Here is a 16,016-nt window from a genome sequence, read left to right as displayed (position 1 = left end):
AGAAATTTTTAATACTGCACAATTATAACTACATTTTTTATAGGAAATTTTGTTGTTGCAATTTTTGGAAATTTCTTGTCATTTCTTTTTTGTTTCTTTTCATAAGAGAGTCTTTCCGATGGTCATACGAGATTTGCATTACATGACCTCTATATCGAACTGACGGGGAAAATTCACATTTTGTGAACAAAGCGAGAATCTGGGATAGCGGCAATTAGACATTTTCACAAATCCCAAAATTCAATACTGCACATTTTCGAAATCAATACTGCACATTTTTAAATTAATACTGCACAAAGTGTGTAATACTGCACACTAAAATAGGCCCTGCGAGAAAGCATGCAAATATTGTCGATTTTCTTAACCAAGTCTCAACCAATTCCACTGATTATCAAAATTTTGCGAAATTTTGCAATAATTCTTCCCTGAATGCAGAGACCGCCCTCTTAAACAGTTTGTAGCGATGCATTTATGGTCCCAAAAAGTGGACACACTGGTTTTTTTTATTTTTCTCAAACTTTTCGATTTTAGGCCGGGAAAAAGTTATAATCAGCGAAAATTTGAAATAATTCTTCCCTGAAGCAGAGACCGCCCTCTTTGACAGTTTGTAGTGATGCATGTATGGTATTCTAATGTACGAAAACCCCAAAACGTGAACACGCTTATTTTTTCAAACTTTTCGATTTAAGGCCGGGAAAAAGTGATAATTAGCGAAATGTTGTTAGTCCGTAGTGCAGACTTCCGCTTTTTCTGTATGCTCATGGCTGGTCTGTCTTCCGCACTGGGTCCACAGAAGTGAATATTTGAGATATGGTTTGAGAATTTTGGCGTACTTTGATGTTATTTGACCATATTTTTTCATATTTCGTATTATTTCACAGTATTTCGCAATATTTCGTTTCGTTTCGTTTCGTTGATTATAATAAGCCTTTTCAATAACACGGTTAGCTGTTTCAGTGGTAATAGACAAAACTCTGTCGTACGCTTTGCACAGTCCTAGCTTGTAATAAGCCTCAATCAAAGATATATCTCTAGTGGCACCATAATTTTTTAAAGCAGCATATAAAAAAGTGAACATTCTCTAAATTTAACATGATGGGTACTTCTGTTGGATTCAGTTCGCTGACCTCGATTTTTTACAACACAATTTAAGAGAATAAGTTGTGAAATTGTGAGGCATGCTTGGCTGTCATTCGGATCAAACTAAGTGGTTTGACCTTTCAACAACAAGCGAACAAGGGTTTTCAATGCTGCAGGAACATGATCTTTGTGACAGTCTTCAGCAAATGTTCCATTAAATGAATTCTTGATCTTCTACATGTCCTTTCTTGTTATGTTTGCAGCTTTAACTAAATGCCAAGCATCTGAATCTTTTCTCTTTGGTTCTCTCAACACCTCCAGCAACTTCGTGCTTCAATGCAAACAAAACTTACACAAAAATATACATCTTTTAGCAGAAAATTAGGCAATTTGTGATTTTTGCCAAAGGGAGTCCACTAATTTGAATCGACATAGCAATTATTGGCTTACATTGTAAATCATACATATCGAAAGTCGCAATAATTAACATAGAATCACTATAGAAGCACTAGTATTGTGTGGTGTACTGAACATTTTCATATGTATCTTTATGGAAAAAGTTTCAACCTGATAACAGATCACAAGCCTTTGGAGGTGATTTATGGGAACCCTAAATCAAAACCATCATTACGCATTGAAATATGGGTGCTCCGCTTACAGCAATATTGTTTCGAAGTTATTTACAAGCCCGGAAAAGATAATCCGGCTGACTTCATTGCAAGACATCCTACAACAGTCAGTGTCAAAGAAAACATGGCAGATGAGTATGTGAGATATATTACAATAAATGCGATACCAAAAGCCACGACCATTGAAGAAGTACAAAGAGAGAAAGAAAAAGATGGGACACTCCAAGCAGTCAAAAAAGCAATTGAAACAGGAGATTGGAGTAACTAGTTTTTAATAGCTTACAAGCTAGCCAAAGATTCATTGACAATTAATCATGCAAATGGAATTATTTTGCGGGGAAACCAAATTGTCGTGCCTAAATCATTATGGAAAAGATCAGTAAAACTAGCTCACGAGGGTCACCAGGGCCTTGCTAAGACTAAAGCCCTTATCAGAGAAAAAGTTTGGTTTCCATTTATTGAAAAATTGGAAACAGAAGAGGTTAGTAGCTGTTTACCTTGTCAAGCAGTAGGAACACAAAAAGCACCAGAACCATTGCGAATGAGACCTATGCCATCTGGACCTTGGAAAAAACTGCATATTGACTTTTATGGACCACTTCCAAGTAGTGAGTATATACCTGTTATTGTAGATGCTTATTCTAGATTCCCCATAACAGAAATTGTAAGATCTACTGCTGATCCAACCATTATTCCAAAATTAGATCAAGTTTTTGCAATGCATGAACTTCTTGAAGAAATAGTAACAGACAATGGTCCACCATTTAATGGTGATGATTTTGAAAGATACTTGATGACTCTAGGAATAAAGTTTGACCCTTCTACACCATTATGGCCCTAAGGGATCCCAGAGGTAGAGAGATTTAATCAACCTCTAGAAAAAGCAATTAGAGCTGCATGTATAGAAAATTGGAGACAAGAACTTCAAAGATTTTTATTGAGTTATAGATCCACCCCACATGCAACCACAAAGATTGCACCTTCAGAACTGTTATACAATAGGGTCATTAGAGGGAAACTACCTTGTTTAATCAAGACAAGTAAATCTAAAAGACACAGAGAAGCTCAGGAAAATGATGCAGTAGGGAAAGAGAAGATGAAAAGCTATGCAGACAAAAGAAGACACACAAAGATTTCTGATATCAAAGTTGGTGATACAGTTTTGTTAAAACAAGATAAAAAGAACGAGTTTTCTGCAAACTTTGAAAGCACTACTTACAACGTTATATATCGTAAAGGTTCCAGAGTAACAGCAGAAAGACAAGATGGATAGAAATATAAGCTTTTTCAAAAAGTTTAGTAAGAAAGATGATGATGATGAAGATTTGTCTGATGATGAAAATCACAAAAAAACAGAAACAGATGAAGAGAATAACAGAGAAAACAGATATCCTCTTAGACAAAGGCGAATGCCTGAAAGATATGGAACAGTTGTAGCAACAGACTAGGAGGAGAATTTATCTTATTTCTTTTATTTTTATTTTTAAATACTATGCAAAGAGAACAGGACTCAAAGAACAAACACGTTATGTTATGTTTGTGTTGTCAAAAAAAGGGGAATAATGTAATGCTTTATGGTCATGATTATTATTGTATATGTAAGACCCAGGCCCCCGGAATCTAAGTTAGAGTGGATACACGAGGCCAGTGGCGGCGCCAACTATTACAGAGTGGGAGGGTAATGGGCGTGGCCAGTGTGACCACACCCATTTTGCCTCGTTCCAGTGATTCGTCCCTTTCCTTCGGAAATTTGATCTACCCCTACCCAGCGCTTTTTAATCCATTTTTAGAAGAAATATATAGACCATATTTTCAAAAAAGTGGGGAGGTAATTACCCCCCCATACCACCCCTTGGCGCCGCCACTGCACGAGGCAGACAACAAATGGTGTACTTTCTGCGTCCACCCTTCAATATCTGACAGATATGCAACAGGTGATGGACAATTTCTCGTCCGCCTGTGACAACTTTGGCCTCACCATCAGCACGAAGAAGACGGAAGTGCTGTACCAGCCCGCGCCAGGAAACACTTACCAAAAACCAAACAGAACAGTGAAGGGTCAGAGGCTTCAAGCCATGGAGCACTTCACCTATCTCGGTAGCACACTATATCGCTCTGCTAACATTGATGCTGAGGCCAACAACCGCATTGTCAAGGCCAGTAGTGCATTTGGGAGGTTGAGGAAAACTGTATGGGAGCGAAGAGGTATCTTACAGGACACAACAATCAAAGTCTACACGGTAGTTGTATTGTCTACTCTACTGTATGGTTGTGAGACTTGGACTATCTACAGACGGCATTGTTGGGGCCCAGACCTTCCTTGGTATCCTAAGACCCCACACAGTTATTGTTATTACATTCGGTAGTGTAATACGTGCCGAGATACACGGCGTGTAATAAATCAAATATTGAGACGTAAAATGACTTCAAAATATATTTATCTTCATCATAATCGTACATACCAAAAAACTGACTTACAACACGTGCTAACTGGAATAGAGGCTAGATATGATTTATGCACATATTTTAATACTATTGTCCACAGGGGATAACACTATCCCCCTCCCCATCTCTCTTCCTATGTTAGTGAATGTGAACGAGTTCTGTTTGGTAGTATGTTTGCAATGTCTACTCTGCACCAATTTCTGTTGATCATGTTGTTATTATCTTCTGGTTGTTCTCCGTGGTTCAAGTCCCCTGAATTCCCTCCTCCTCTTGCACCCTCGACGTGTACTCTATCATCATAAGATTTGTTGTCTTGGTATTGGTTAGGTCAGCAAAAATATCACAGACTTTTTTCTTAGGAGGTTCCTTTGCAGGTAGGGGGTCAGTTGCTTTTTTGAGTAAGTGGATCGATCTTGGAGGTATATACTTCAGTTGATTGACATGAATAGTAGGACTGGCTTTGCCACTGGCGTCAACAAGCTTACAATTCAGATCTCCTATCAAGTGGGTGATTGTCCAAGGCCCCGGCCACTTTGGTTGAAAACAACGTGAAATACCCTTTTTCTGAGGTGGGTTCCATAACATGACAGTATCATTGATCTTATAATGATGTTGGGTAGTTTTCTTATCGTACTGTTGTTTCATTCTTTCTCTGCTCTGGTTGAGGATACTGCGAACATTGGTAAAGGAGTTTTTAAGGCACGTACCGATGTCATTGGCAAAAGCTTGAGCCTGTTTCACATGGTGTGGAGCAGACTGTTGAATCTGTTGCTGTGGTGATTTATTAAACAGCAACGCAGTTGGTAAAGAAAGTTTAGCACCAAGAATAAGTTCAGCAGGTGTAACTTTAGTGCTATTATTAATACTTGAACGAATGGCGTAGACAGCTGATTGCAAGAACGTGTCCCAGTTACGGCCATGTTGATCAATTTGTTTCTGCACACAGGACTTAACTAGTTTTACCATTGCCTCAGAAAGACCATCACCTTGTGGGTGGAGACGCGAAGACTTGGATTTACCTATACCCAAGATTTTGGCGACTTCCCGCATAACATTGCCATGAACATTTGAGGCACCATCACTGTGCAAACGTTGCATAACCCCATACCGACAGATCCATTGGTCGTGAATCGCTCTAGCAATAGTAGGTGCTGATATCTCTTTGAGGGGAACAACTTCAGGCCATTTTGTAAAGTGGTCGACCAGGATAAGAGCATACTTGAAACCATCTTGAGATGCAGGCAGAAAAGGTCCGGCTAGATCGTAGCAAACAAGTTCGAATCGTTCAGTAGACTGTATTGGCTGTAACTGATCTTTGTGGTATCCTTGAGGGGGTGGATTAAAAGAAGCACAAATCTTGCAACTTTTCACCCAGTTGATCACATCCTGTTTGGCATTGGGCCAGAAATAGTGTTCACAAAGGCGAGACCAAGTTCTGTCAACAGCAAAATGACCAGAGGATGGGTGGTCATGGCAAAGTTTCAGGACGGTTCCACGTAAATCGTCAGGTACTACAGTGCAGTTGTGCCAATGCAAAATGCCATCCTCAGATACAGAAAGTTTATTGCGATATGGTTTTAAGGAACCTAGACGGCAGACATCAAAGTTTCGTTTATCAGAAGACATGTACTCGATTGCTGCTTGGATGTGTTGATCTTTTGTTTGGAAATCTCTGATTGCAGCCACTGTAATATTAGGTTGTAATTCTTCCAGTGAGTTGACACTGTGCATGCGACAGTCGCTTATGGCGTTGTTCTTGGATGGAATGTGTTCTATTTTATAATTGAACTCTGAAAGTTGCAAAGCCCAATTCAGCAATTTTCTACTCTTAGGGTTGCGTTTGGATTGCAGGAATGAAGTTACGCGATTATCAGTACGCAAGAGAAAGGGTTTACCAAGAAGGTAGTGACGAAATTTTTCGGTAGCAAAAATTATAGCATGCGCCTCTTTTTCTACAATGTTCCACCTTGATTCAGTTTCATTGAACTTTCTGCTGGCGTAGGCGACGATGTATGTTTTGCCATCACTTGTGTTATGGGCTTTAAGACATGCACCTTCACCTCTGTCTGATGCATCGACTTCTAGGATGAAAGAGTCTGTACTTGTAGGAGCTCGTAAAACTGGTGCGGAAGAGAGAAGCTGCTTTAGTGCTTCAAAGGCTGCTTGAGCTTCAGGTGTCCAGACAAACGTTGAAGTCGGTTTTGCAAGTTCGTGTAGAGGAGCAGCAACAACAGAGAAGTGGGGAACAAATCGATCACAAAATTGTGCCATGCCTAAAAATTCCTTCAAGGATTTGGCATTGGATGGCACTGGAAAATCGGTGATGGACTGAATGCGAGCTGGGTCAAGGCGAATGTGTCCCTTGTCAATGAAATGGCCTAAATACGGCAAACTTGTCTGGAAAAATTTGCATTTCAAGGCGTTCAAAGTGAGACCAGACTGTCGAATTCTTGCTAAAATTCTACGAACATTGGAGAGATGATCTGTGAAATCTAATCCTTTAATAACCACATCATCGTAGAAGGGTGGTAGAATACAGTCGCTTAAATCAGAAAATGTTTGTTCCATGGTTCGTTGGAACAAAGAAGAGGCCGGTTTGATACCTTGAGGCATAACGTTCCAGGTCCATTGACCAAAACCGTAACCAGGAGAAAAGGCAATGATCGGTTTGATTCTATCAGCACACGGAATTTGGTGGTAGCCACTGTTGAAGTCGATTGAGCTGACATATTGAGAGCCGCGAACAGAGTCAAGAAATTGTTGAAGGGATGGAGAAGGCCAACCTGAATCTTTGATGGCAGGGTTGAGAAAACGATAGTCAACTACAAGTCGAAAACGATCGGTAACATCACAGCTATTTGAAACATTCTTCTTGGCAACAAGGACTGTAGCAGCACGATAAGGTGAATCAATATGTTCAATTAGGCCATGAGCTTTATAGGGTTGTAAAAGTTCCTTGACAATGGATTGTTGATGAAGTGGCACTCTGCGTAAAGGCATTGAAATGGGCGTCGAATGAGCCAAATCAAAGTCAAATTCTGTCACGTTGGTTTTGCCAATTTTGGTGTTTGATAAAGAGAAGACATCAGAAAATTCCATCAGTAAATTCTTGGCTTGTTGAAACTGCGAGGGAGACAAGTGGGTCAACTGTGAAGTGAGAATCGTAATAGGATCGGAGGTTTGAGTAGAATTATCTGTGTCCTGAGTAGAGAGAAGATTAATTGTGTCTTTAGGAAGAACAGAGAATTCTTCAAAGTCATACGTCCCTAGAGCAACCTTGGTGCCCTTTTTGATGGTCTTTGCGACGGCAGAAGTATTAACAAGGACGGTGGGAACACATGAGTGTTGATGAGAAACCTTGTGTAAGTACGGAACAACCTTTACATGCAGACGTTCTTCAAAGGGTGCATGTCCATCAATCAGTGCAGTCGGTTCTGAAACTGGGCGGAATGCATGAAGGGAGGGCCCATTAGCAACTGTCTTAATAGTCAATGATTGTCCGGGTAGTATTGTGTACTTGTTCGATGTTATGAAAGCGATGTTATCTTGAAGAGAAGGCTGAGAAGATACCAATACCATGGATTGATCTAGATGAAGGAGTTTCTTGGAGTTGTCAATGCCCCATTTGGTAAATTTATTTAGAAAACTCAAACCGAGAATGCAAGAATAAGGCAATGCATCAATAATCATAAATTCAACAATGTGAGATACAGCAGGATGCCCTACTACAAGAGGGGCTTTAATCACACCAAAGGGTTTCATTATTTGTCCATTTGCATCAAGCAAACCTGGGCCAGTATAACCCTGTAATGGTAGGTTTTGCAAGTAAGGACTGCCAGTGAAACATCTTTTGGCAAGACAGCATACGGTGGCACCAGAATCAAGCATCATTGGAATTTGCTGTCCATGTAATGTTCCTGTTAGCCAAAGCAAATTAGGTTCTCTCTGCAGAAAAGATTGTGATTCTTCTTTGTGGGGGGTCAATGAAGCATTGTCGGCTTTCCCAGTATGACCCTTTACTGGGGGCCCCAAAAGTTTCCCGACTGTTGAGGAAGATTAGCTTGCTGCTTGTAAGCTAGGCAATCACGTTGGATATGATTTAAGCCGTGGCAAAAATAGCACTGAATAGGTTGCCGTCCGTCTGGCCTTGCGTTTCGAGGCTGAAAATCCCTGCCAAAATTGCGTTGAAAACCATTGTGTGATTGCCTACGGTTGCTCTGCGGGGCAGAAAAAACAGGGGCACCATGCTGATGTTGAAGTTGCTGTGAGGGCCTAAACGGAAGTTGACGGTTGAGTGCATTGATTTGGTCTTGTTGTTCATCAAGCTTCCGCATTGTGAGTTGACTTTGGTGCTCAAATTTGGTGGACAAGGCAAGAATGGCGTCCAGTGTTGTATCAGATGGATTTGCAGCAGTTAAAACAGCATCAGAAGGTCCAGTGACAATAGCACCGTTGATTGTCGCAGATGGTAAGGAAAGATGAACTGATGCATCGCGGCAAGCCTTGAGCAAATCTTGATGGGTAATTTTGTCATCATACGGGTTGGTGCAAAAGATGAATATATTTCTGCGAAGTGTATCAGAAATCCCTTGTAAAAACTTGCATTTCACCGCATGGTTTATAATGTCAGTTTTGGCTTTTGGATTGGCGGCTCTGAATAACTGTAAAAGGTGGGTCATGAATTCTTCTTCACTTTCATCGATCTTTTGAATGCAGCGTTCGAATGCAGTCATGTGAGCTTCGCGATCGGTTTCTGAATCGAAAACCGCGGCGAGTTGTTCCTTAAGCTCGCTGTATTTCTGGGGACTGCCTTTCTCATCTTCAAATTGATCCAAGATGGCTTTAGCACGGCCATCAACACAAAGCATTAGAATTTGGCCAACCACGAGGTCGTCAGATTTCTCGGCAATAACACAACATCTGTCGAAGTTACGAAGCCATTGGTGCAAATTTATGTCCCCGTCGCCGGTGAACTTCTCAAGTTTTGAAAAAATTATGTTAAAGGATGACATTGTAAAATGATGTGGGTCAAAACGCTCCTGTCACCAGTGTAATAAACCAAATATTGAGACGTAAAATGACTTCAAAATATATTTATCTTCATCATAATCGTACATACCAAAAAACTGACTTACAACACGTGCTAACTGGAATAGAGGCTAGATATGATTTATGCACATATTTTAATACTATTGTCCACAGGGGATAACAGGCGGCATGTAGAGTTTTAATTATAATGTTGATTTTATATTTGATTTAAAGCAGTAGTAAATAACATGTCTTGAATCTCAATACCTAATAAGGACAAACGTATGGAAAATATCAATCGACAAGTCTCAGTGAACGTGATTATCTAAGTTGAAACTCGTAAGAAGTTAGTTAGTTGGTTGGAGTAGAGTTGAAGTAATGATGGTGATCGGCGAAAATGTGAAACAGAATATTGATGGATTTGATACAAAATAGTTACACAAAATGGTGATATTTCTCTGAGTCTTCATCTTACACTTCGTTTATCATTAAATATTAAGATAGGGGCACCGCTAGAAATAGTGGTCCCAACAGGCATGAAAAACAACTACAACATGTTCATCTCCGGAGCCTTCCCAGCATCCTCAACATCTGCTGGCAAGATAAGACTCCTGATTCAGAAGTGCTGGAGAGGGCGGCGCTTCCCAGCGTTATCACCATTATGAAAAAAGAGCAAACCCGCTGGGCTGGCCATGTTTCCAGAATGGCAAACTCACGAATACCCAAACAGCTATTTTATGGAGAGCTCAAGCACGGTGGTAGGAAAGTCGGTAGTCAGCGCAAACGATACAAAGACACTCTGAAGGTCCACCTCAAAGACTTCAGCATCGACGTGGACACATGGGAAAGCTTAGCCTCTGACAGACCTTGAAATGCCCTACTTTTTCGCGTAAAAGAAATGATTATATTCCTAGCCATTTTGTTAAATACCCGTCTATACTAAATTATCAAATATTGATAACAAAGACAGACAGCAATGAAAGACTCTTGGCCAATATTGCAACACTTAATGGGAAATTTTTAGGTACCAAAAACAAATGCAGGTCACCTCCTGTAAAGCAGACTAAATTATTTGTTGTAGTTGTTGCTTCTCTTTCCTTGTTTGTTTTGGCTAAATTTACATAAACTTTAAGAGTTATCGCTTAATCATGTTTGTACTGTGACTTTTACTGCTGTTAATTAATTAGTTTTTCTTTTTTTCGTGGAATGCTCTAATTTGTCATTTGCCGCCTTTGATAAGGGATTTGCATTGTCAGGTTTCTAGATGCAATGCGAATAGGGCCTATATGAATTCCATAATCCTGAGAAGCCCTGTCAACATTTTTGCAGGGGAAACTTCGGCCAAAAATGACTGGTTGATTATTCTAAAAATTACCAGCTCGATGGGAGGAAACAATCATCAGAAAAAGAAACATTTAATCAAAGACGTTATGATCATTTACATTGTGATATCGCTAAAATCGTCGATTTTTCTACTAATGTGTTACAAAAGTGGATCCTACACTGCCATAAAAAAGCTTACAGATTACACTCTTTTTTTATAAGAAACTGGCTATAAGAAACGAGTACTGGACAGTCAGAAAAAATTAAAAAATATCAGCACTCGAAGCAAAAAAAACAAGAAACTATTAAATCGTGATAAAACTGGGAACAATGAAATTTTCTAAAATCCAAAAACATGATTGCCCTGATGGCCTAGAAATTAAGACAGAAGGGATAGAAATATACTTCCCACGTCTAAACACAGCGTCAGAAGGGAAACGAATCTCTTGACGTGAAAAAAAGGTCACGAACATCATTCATGACATCATAATTAAGAAACTTTTAAGAAACAATGAGTATTAAAATTTCCAGAACATTAAGAAACTGGAGTACTCAACATCGACCTGTGTTTCTTATAAGAAAAATGAGTGTATTTTGAAAGATAAAGGCAACTACGTTTAAGAATTCTGGTAGAGATCTCATCATTTGAGTGGTTTACTGTACAGTTAATTGCAGTTTCTTGAAAATATTGCAACCGCTTGCAAAGAAATTAATTTTGCAAATGTACATCCCAGCATCGCTTTTAGTTACATTTTCAATGAAAAGTAAACGACTTCCTTCTTTAGACGTCCTGTCGTGACGACTCCATACTGTGGAAATTTTCGTTTGGCTCCATTCGAATTTCGGAAGCTTCAAAGATTCATTGATAATGTTCGTATCTCCGTATTCGTTCACTCTATAAAATCCGATGAATGGCCTGCCAATTAGCATGTTTTCAAATTTCTTGTCCCTTAGTGAACACCGCAAAACTGTGTTTTTTCCGCTTTTTACAGTTACCAGATCAGACGTGTCGCTCCCTTGCAATCCAAAGCAAAATCTAGGACCTGAAAATGGAAAATATTAAAATATTTAAAGTTACATATTCAAAGAATAGTGATATTGCTGGGGAGTCGATGTCATCTTTCCGAACAAATGAAGAAATTTCATCATATGCATTTCCACGCATACAAAGTTTTCGAGGGGCAGATCACTGCTTAAAATCATGTACGCTCTCGAGAAAAATCGCATTTTAATCACAAATTAACCACATTAATGAAATGATCAAATTAATCACAAAGTATAACATTAGTCACAAAATCTCTTAAAAACAAACATCTTAAATTCGTGCACAAATCTTTCATATTTTTGCGCAGTCTTGAATTCGCGCACACGAAAAAGTAGACAGAATGATACAACATTTCATGTCAAAAGAAATTATATTTCTGAACGTTTCTCTTGACCAAAAGTAACCTTTTTATGAGAATGGGTCTTCATACTGGCGCTCTTTTGCTAAAAAATCTATAATCCCAGCCCTGTCAAACCATTTGACAGCTATATCTGGTTGGTTTTGCATGCGGTCATTAAAAGGATGTCAACCACTTTGCCTGTATCGGCAAAGTCTACTTTGACTTGTTCTGCTTCACCACCATTTTGAATTTGCTGCTGGACTTGTTCTGCAAACCAGTTTTGGGACTCTTTACGGAGAAACGCCTTGCAACTTCTGTTCACTGTGAGATCAAGGAGCTGGTAAATAAGGGTCATGTTGTTTGGCACTGGAACCATCTTTCCGTTATTTTTAAGCACCAACAGTTTTACATCTTCAGTCCATTGGCCCTTCGGCTAGCAAAAGCCACTCTTGATTTTTTCTCACTTGTAGCTCTTCTCTCTTCTTTTTTACATATGGCATTAAAATTTCCAGCACCATTTCTTTGGATTTCTCTTCATTGGACCAATGGTTCTCTGTGTGTGATGTGAAATTCCTTTAGAAAGGTGTAGTCCGGATGACAACGATCAGTTTTTCCTTGATAAATCAGAATCCTTGATAAAACATTCTATCAAAATACTTGAACAGTGACATATTTGAAAATGATGCAGCAGATTAAGTAAAGTAGTGTTTTCGTTTTGTAAAGATAAAAATTGCAGCTATCAGTGCAAGCAATGTGAACGATGTTTATCAATAACCTTGACACGATGACATGCCTTATTTTCTCTTTGTCGTGACGTATTATGTCATGGGTTGCCTCCTCCGAATCCACTAAAAGCTGAGAACAATAATATTAAACAGAGCTGAAATCATTTTACCTTGTCGTTTTTAAAACATCAGTATAGAATAGATCGGACTAAAAAGAAGGTTTTTGTTTCTAATTCTGCGTTACACAATAAAATTTTGTTCAGAAGAGGCAAGTGAGTTTATAGGTTGTGGAGACCCAACAAAATACCGTTGTTTGAAATGCAGTGCTTTCGTTTGCAACAAAAGTCTAGAATGCTCAGTTTTTGTGTATGAAAGCTACCCTGGCTGGAAACAAGCTGAGGGCGTGGCTCTGTGTAAAACATGTGACGGCGTAGAAGTGTACTCCATTGATGGCAACGATGATGAGGATAATGTAGAATCAGAAGGAGATAATGGTACTACAGAATTGATAGAAAATGGAGAGCAGTTTGAGGTAAAATGTGGATTTCGTGGCTTTCACCAATACAGAAAATTTTGACGCCCAAACTTGACGAAAAACTAGAAGTCGTACATTAAAGAGGCAATGTTTACGATCCTTATGTAATGGCTTTGCGCATTATGACAAGAGGAACGATCGACGGACATCGCGCAATCGGGCATTTGCCAAGGGAGATAAGCTGCTTTTCGAAGTTTTATTACGACTATTGAGGGAAAATGAAGGCTTTTGTATCAAGCATAGCCTTTAGAAGATCTCCAATACCACAGAGTGGTCTGGAATACCGATCGTCTTGAAGATTTTTAAATCTAAGGCACCAGACAGAATTTTTGACATTATGAAGGAGAAAGTAAACTCTTACTATACCTAACCGGATCAAATTCAACTCAACAACCAAAATTTTAGTGATATTGAAAAGAGTGGGATTTCTAATCACATAAATTTAGTGATTAGAAAAAAGTGGGAAATTCAAGAAAGGCTCTTGACTGGTTTTTATCATATCTCAGTAACAGATTTCAGAGTGTACAGATCTCAAAAATAGTATCAGATAGAGAAAAGCTCAAATATGGGGTACCCCAAGGTTCCTGCTTGGGTCCTATCTTGTTTCTTATTTACGCCAGTACTTTGTTTAATGTAATTGAGCAGCACCTTCCAAACGCTCACGGTTTTGCTGATGACCACCAGATATATTTGTCTTTCAAACCAGTCAATCAAACATCACAAGAAGAAGCACTGCATGCAATACAGAATCGTGTGAACGATGTTAGAAAATGGATGCTAGTGAACAAGCTAAAGATCAATTATTCAAAAACAGAGTTTCTTATTATCGGTTCTAAACATCAATTGAATAAAATCACGATAGATTCTATCAAAATCGGTGATTCAGATATAAAGCCAGTAACCAGTGTCAAAAATCTGGGAGTACTTATTGATAGCAATCTGTCCATGGAAAATCATATTACAAAGACATGCAGCGCTGCATTTTATCACATCTATAATATTAAGCACATAAGGAAATATCTGAATCGGAACCTAACTGAAAAGATCGTGCATGCTCTTATCACAAGTAAACTTGACTACTGTAACAGTCTTCTATTTGGTCTGCCGAATTATCAGTTGCAAAAGTTGTAACGTGTTCAAAATGCTGCCGCAAGGATAATTACTGGGACTCGCAAGTACGATCATATCACTCCAGTACTAAAAGAACTGCATTAGCTGCCGGTAAAAGAAAGGATTGACTTCAAGATTTTGTTATTAACATTCAAGGCACTTAGCAACATGGCTCCAGCCTACCTGAAAGATATGTTGAGGCTACAAACCAGTGATAGATACAGACTGAGGTCAGACAAATCTATGGCATTGCTAGTTCCAAAGACAAAATTTGCATCTCGTGGCGACAGAGCATTTTGTACTGCAGTCCCTAGGCTCTGGAACAAACTGCCCGTTGAAATTAGAAGATCTCAGAGCGTCCAAACTTTCAAAACAGGAGTAAAAACGTATTTATTTCATAATCATTTTAGCATGTGAATGACATTTCAAGGTTTTTTAACACTGTTCAGCGCTTTAGAATATATGTATATAGATTTTAGCGCTCTATAAGTGCATTGTTATTATTATTATTATTATTATTGGCATTTATAGTAATAAAAAGCTTGTTTTTTCAGAAAAAGTAGCGTCAAATACTTTCTCTTATTAAAATACTTTCGTTAAATACTTACAAAAATTAAGGCCTCGTTATGACGCCAGGATCACTAAAACAACCATTGCTGTTTTTGTTGCTCAAATGCCACTGAAGTTGATCTGACTGAAAACCACGCCTGATGGCAGTCATCTTTCAGTCATTTCTTGTTTAGTGCTGCAAGGGTGGATCTAGACAATTCTGGCTGTTGCAGCTACAACCGTTACATTTATGGGAACTGATTTACCCTATAGTCTCGCATTAAGGAGCCGGCGCCTATATCCGGAAATTTTAAATTTCTGGGTTTTCAGGTCTAGAAAATAGGGCCGCGTATAGGTGCCAGGCGCCTATAATTTTTTTGGCAACAAAATCACTTTAAATCGCAAAAAAATCACTTTGCATCACATCTGATACTAAAAAACATCTTAACTGTAGAAATTTTGCAGATTAAAAACACAATGCTAAAGTTCTACGATAATGTCCTCGTCGTGTTCTTCATCAGAACCAGAGCCTTCGAATGTTATGATTGCATTAGTATAAATTTTTTCAGATGTTATGTGTCAAATTTAAAAGTTTATATTTGGAGTTTAGCGTTTGTGGTAAATCTTTCCTTTTACATAATTCTGCAATGGCGAGAGCAACTAAATGTCGTCCCTGTGTATTTGAGTTTAACTGTTTCATCACTGGACATCACGTATATAAAGATATAGGAACCCCACGTATTCAAGAGAAGCTGATTTGTAAAAGAGAGCCTGATAATCAACACGATCAAAAGTAGGACACATTCTGAAAGATGGTGAAATTGTAGGACACATTCTACAATTATTTTCTAAAACTTGCAGCCTCATTTTGCTGTTCGGTGGCTCCATGAAAGTTTTCGTGGCTTGAAAACAAGAGAACAAAAGAGAAAAGGGGCTGGAGGTCCGTTGTTTAGTGTCAGAACATATTCTATCAAAAGTAGAACCAATTATTAAATATATATGTGAAAGACTAAGTGAAAATAATTGAATCTTCTATATGAAAACTGCTTTATGTTATTTCTCTGTCAAAATACGTCAAGAAATATGATATTCAAAAAACCGGGCCGGATTTAAAATTCTTATGTTATTTCTTCTCTCTGGACGTTAATTCTTCTCTTTGGTTGATAACTTACGTTTGTATATGTCGCTGTATTCGCTGATTATTATT

General features: G+C 38.7%; 2 protein-coding genes across 4 annotated transcripts in view; one reads left to right on the top strand and one right to left on the bottom strand.

Annotated features, from left to right (window-relative positions):
• Positions 1–1,979: 1,979 nt before the first annotated feature.
• On the top strand, positions 1,980–8,739 carry LOC135681814 (uncharacterized). The gene is made up of 2 exons (XM_089111929.1): positions 1,980–2,321; positions 2,658–8,739. The coding sequence occupies exons 1-2, from the start codon at positions 2,251–2,253 to the stop codon at positions 2,980–2,982; spliced, it is 396 nt and encodes a 131-aa protein (XP_088968055.1). The 5' UTR covers positions 1,980–2,250; the 3' UTR covers positions 2,983–8,739.
• Positions 8,740–10,584: 1,845 nt separating this feature from the next.
• Positions 10,585–16,016, bottom strand: part of LOC135681831 (uncharacterized) — a 28,843-nt gene continuing 23,411 nt past the window's right edge. For all 3 annotated transcript variants that reach the window (XM_065196466.2, XM_065196465.2, XM_065196464.2), the window contains exon 3: positions 10,585–11,548. In XM_065196466.2, coding sequence (XP_065052538.2) covers positions 11,160–11,548 — 389 coding nt within the window. In that variant the 3' untranslated portion in view covers positions 10,585–11,159. The remainder of the gene's footprint in view (positions 11,549–16,016) is intronic.

The sequence above is a fragment of the Rhopilema esculentum genome, chromosome 12 (assembly GCF_057945365.1).
Source record: "Rhopilema esculentum isolate cy_ngs chromosome 12, ASM5794536v1, whole genome shotgun sequence".
Taxonomy (NCBI): Eukaryota; Metazoa; Cnidaria; class Scyphozoa; order Rhizostomeae; family Rhizostomatidae; genus Rhopilema; species Rhopilema esculentum.
Note: the sequence above shows the minus strand (reverse complement) of the source record. Positions and strands in the feature narration are given on the sequence as shown.

Bases quoted from the DNA above. Each gene is read 5' to 3' on its own strand.
- LOC135681814 (XM_089111929.1), top strand. From the start codon at position 2,251: ATGAGACCTATGCCATCTGGACCTTGGAAAAAACTGCATATTGACTTT. The intron at 2,322-2,657 runs GTATATACCTGT...ATTGAGTTATAG, and splicing joins GGACCACTTCCAAGTAGTGA to ATCCACCCCACATGCAACCA.